Source organism: Musca vetustissima, unplaced genomic scaffold (assembly GCF_032173495.1).
Source record: "Musca vetustissima isolate MV318-11 ecotype Yass unplaced genomic scaffold, APGP_CSIRO_Mvet_v1 utg8532, whole genome shotgun sequence".
Taxonomy (NCBI): domain Eukaryota; kingdom Metazoa; phylum Arthropoda; class Insecta; order Diptera; family Muscidae; genus Musca; species Musca vetustissima.
This window is the reverse complement of record NW_026886332.1, coordinates 75,090-77,195: the sequence shown is the minus strand read 5'-3', so window position 1 is coordinate 77,195 and position 2,106 is coordinate 75,090. Positions and strand designations below refer to the sequence as shown.

The 2,106-nt window shown below is 33.2% G+C and overlaps 1 protein-coding gene across 1 annotated transcript; it reads left to right on the top strand.

Annotated features, from left to right (window-relative positions):
* Window positions 1-508: 508 nt before the first annotated feature.
* On the top strand, window positions 509-1,669 carry LOC133333840 (G-protein coupled receptor Mth2-like; the record flags this gene model as incomplete). The annotated part of the gene is made up of 5 exons (XM_061542152.1): window positions 509-694; window positions 769-1,011; window positions 1,083-1,233; window positions 1,303-1,491; window positions 1,591-1,669. Coding segments are annotated over 5 exons (848 nt in total), but the record flags the coding sequence as incomplete, so codon positions are not given.
* Between the last annotated feature and the right edge of the window lie 437 nt (window positions 1,670-2,106).

Genomic DNA, 2,106 nt, shown 5'->3' with positions numbered 1-2,106 from the left:
ATATATCGACTTAAAAAGTGATTCAAGTGATTCATCCAATTGGGATCGTAAATGCGACCTGTACTTTGTTTACAATTTAACATCGACAGACGGACGGACGGATGGACGGACATGCATAAATCGACTTAAAAAGTGATTCTATGCATATTCTCAAAAGGAACCATGTGTCTATCTCGTTTCCTTTCGCCTGTTACAAACATGCATAAAGACATAATACCCTGTACCGCAATGTGGTGAAGGGTATAAAAATAGTGGTCCATGAAAAAATTCACACTTATCAAATCCACGTCTATTTAAGGCCTTAAAAATTATTCTTTAAAAAATCCGCACCTATTTATCCTTGAAAATGTATTCTTTAAAAATCCAAAATTTTAGGGCTTGAAAAATCATTTTTCAAAAAAATTCACGCCTGCCTATTTTAGGTCTTGAAAAATATATTCTTAAAAATGCTTAAAAAATATTCTCTCAAAAATCCTTGTTTTGATGTATTTCCCTTTTCTCTTTCCAGCTGGCATCATCACCACTCTGTTTATATTGATCACCCTTCTCGTCTATGTGTTACATCCGAAGTTACAAAATTTCCAAAGCAAATTATTGGCATGCTTTCTATTTTCCCTATCTATGGGCAGTCTAACTCTAAGCATAATCGCCTTGCCAAATGTGGTCTTTCCACATTTCATATGTGGTGTCATAGGTGAGATTTTTGTCTTTAAAATGTATCCCTATTCTCTATTATTATTTAAATTTATAATTAATTCATTCCAATAGGTTATCTAGGTTACTTTTTCCTTCTGGTCTCATATTGCTGGTTAAATGTCATCTCATTTAATATGCTCCGGCAGCTACAAAAATCCATTGATCATCTCTCGGACAAGAAACGTTTTATTTTATATGCTGGTTATGCCATGGGAATACCTCTTTTAATGGTACTGCTACTGATCATATTGGAACATTCAAACATTTCCATTAGCTTCAAGTCTGGTATTGGTGGAGATTATTGCTGGTTTAGTCGTAAGTTTTTGTATTCATTGAAGGCTATCTTATTTTGAAATCTTGATTATAATTCTAAAATTTACTTTTAGCCCTCAATTGGTCTGCCTTGATTTATTGGTTTGGCATCGATGCCATTCTTTTATGTCTCGATGTTTCCTTTTATTTGGTTGTGATTCTATCACTGAAGGCATTACTTAAATCCCAGCCGGATTCCAAGGAATATTTGCAACAATTGAAATTGTAAGTCAATGCAAAAATTATTATTGAATGAATTTGTAAAAATGATTACCCCTTTTTCGATTCCTTTAGTGCCTATCGTTACGGTACCCTTGTGCTTGTCATGGCCATTTCATGTCTAATCGATGCCACAGCCAATATCAAAAGTGTACACCAATCCAGCGATGAGCATTCGTGGTTTTATTTATCCAGTTTTGTCAGTGCCATTCAGGGTTTTGTAATATTTTTAATTTTTGGACTGGGGCCATTGAGGCAATGGAGGTAAGTATTTAAAAAAATCAATTTTCTAAAAGGGAAAATAGAAAACAATTGCCTTTCATATATATTTTATTTAACTTTCCTATTTTTTTAATTTTCTAGACATCAACGTTTTTGTCGACGCATTGGCTATGTTCGTGATGATGTCCAGGCCAGTAATTTTGAAAACATTGAAATTTAACACAAGGATCTCTCTGAAATTGCATTTAATTTTAAGATGTTGTTGGAATTAGTTATAAATACTTTTCGTAAAGTGTGATATTTATAGTGTGTAGCTTTTTATTAGAAATATATATGCCCGCAACTTCGTTAGCGAATGTATGAAATATTTAAAGGTGTATTAACATCGACCATAAATTAAATTTGAGTATCATTTAGTACCAAATTTCATGATTCCAACTCTAAAGGTTCACCCAAATCCAAATTTTTCATTTAGCACACATTATTTCAATAAGTACCCTGTTCAACTCTAAAGGTTCACCCAAATCCAAATTTTTCATTTAGCACACATTATTTCAATAAGTACCCTGTTAAACCATCCAACAAAACTTCATGCATACGCCGCTCCTACACTCCCACAATGATTCCAGATTCAAATTTCAGGATTCCAACGCTATT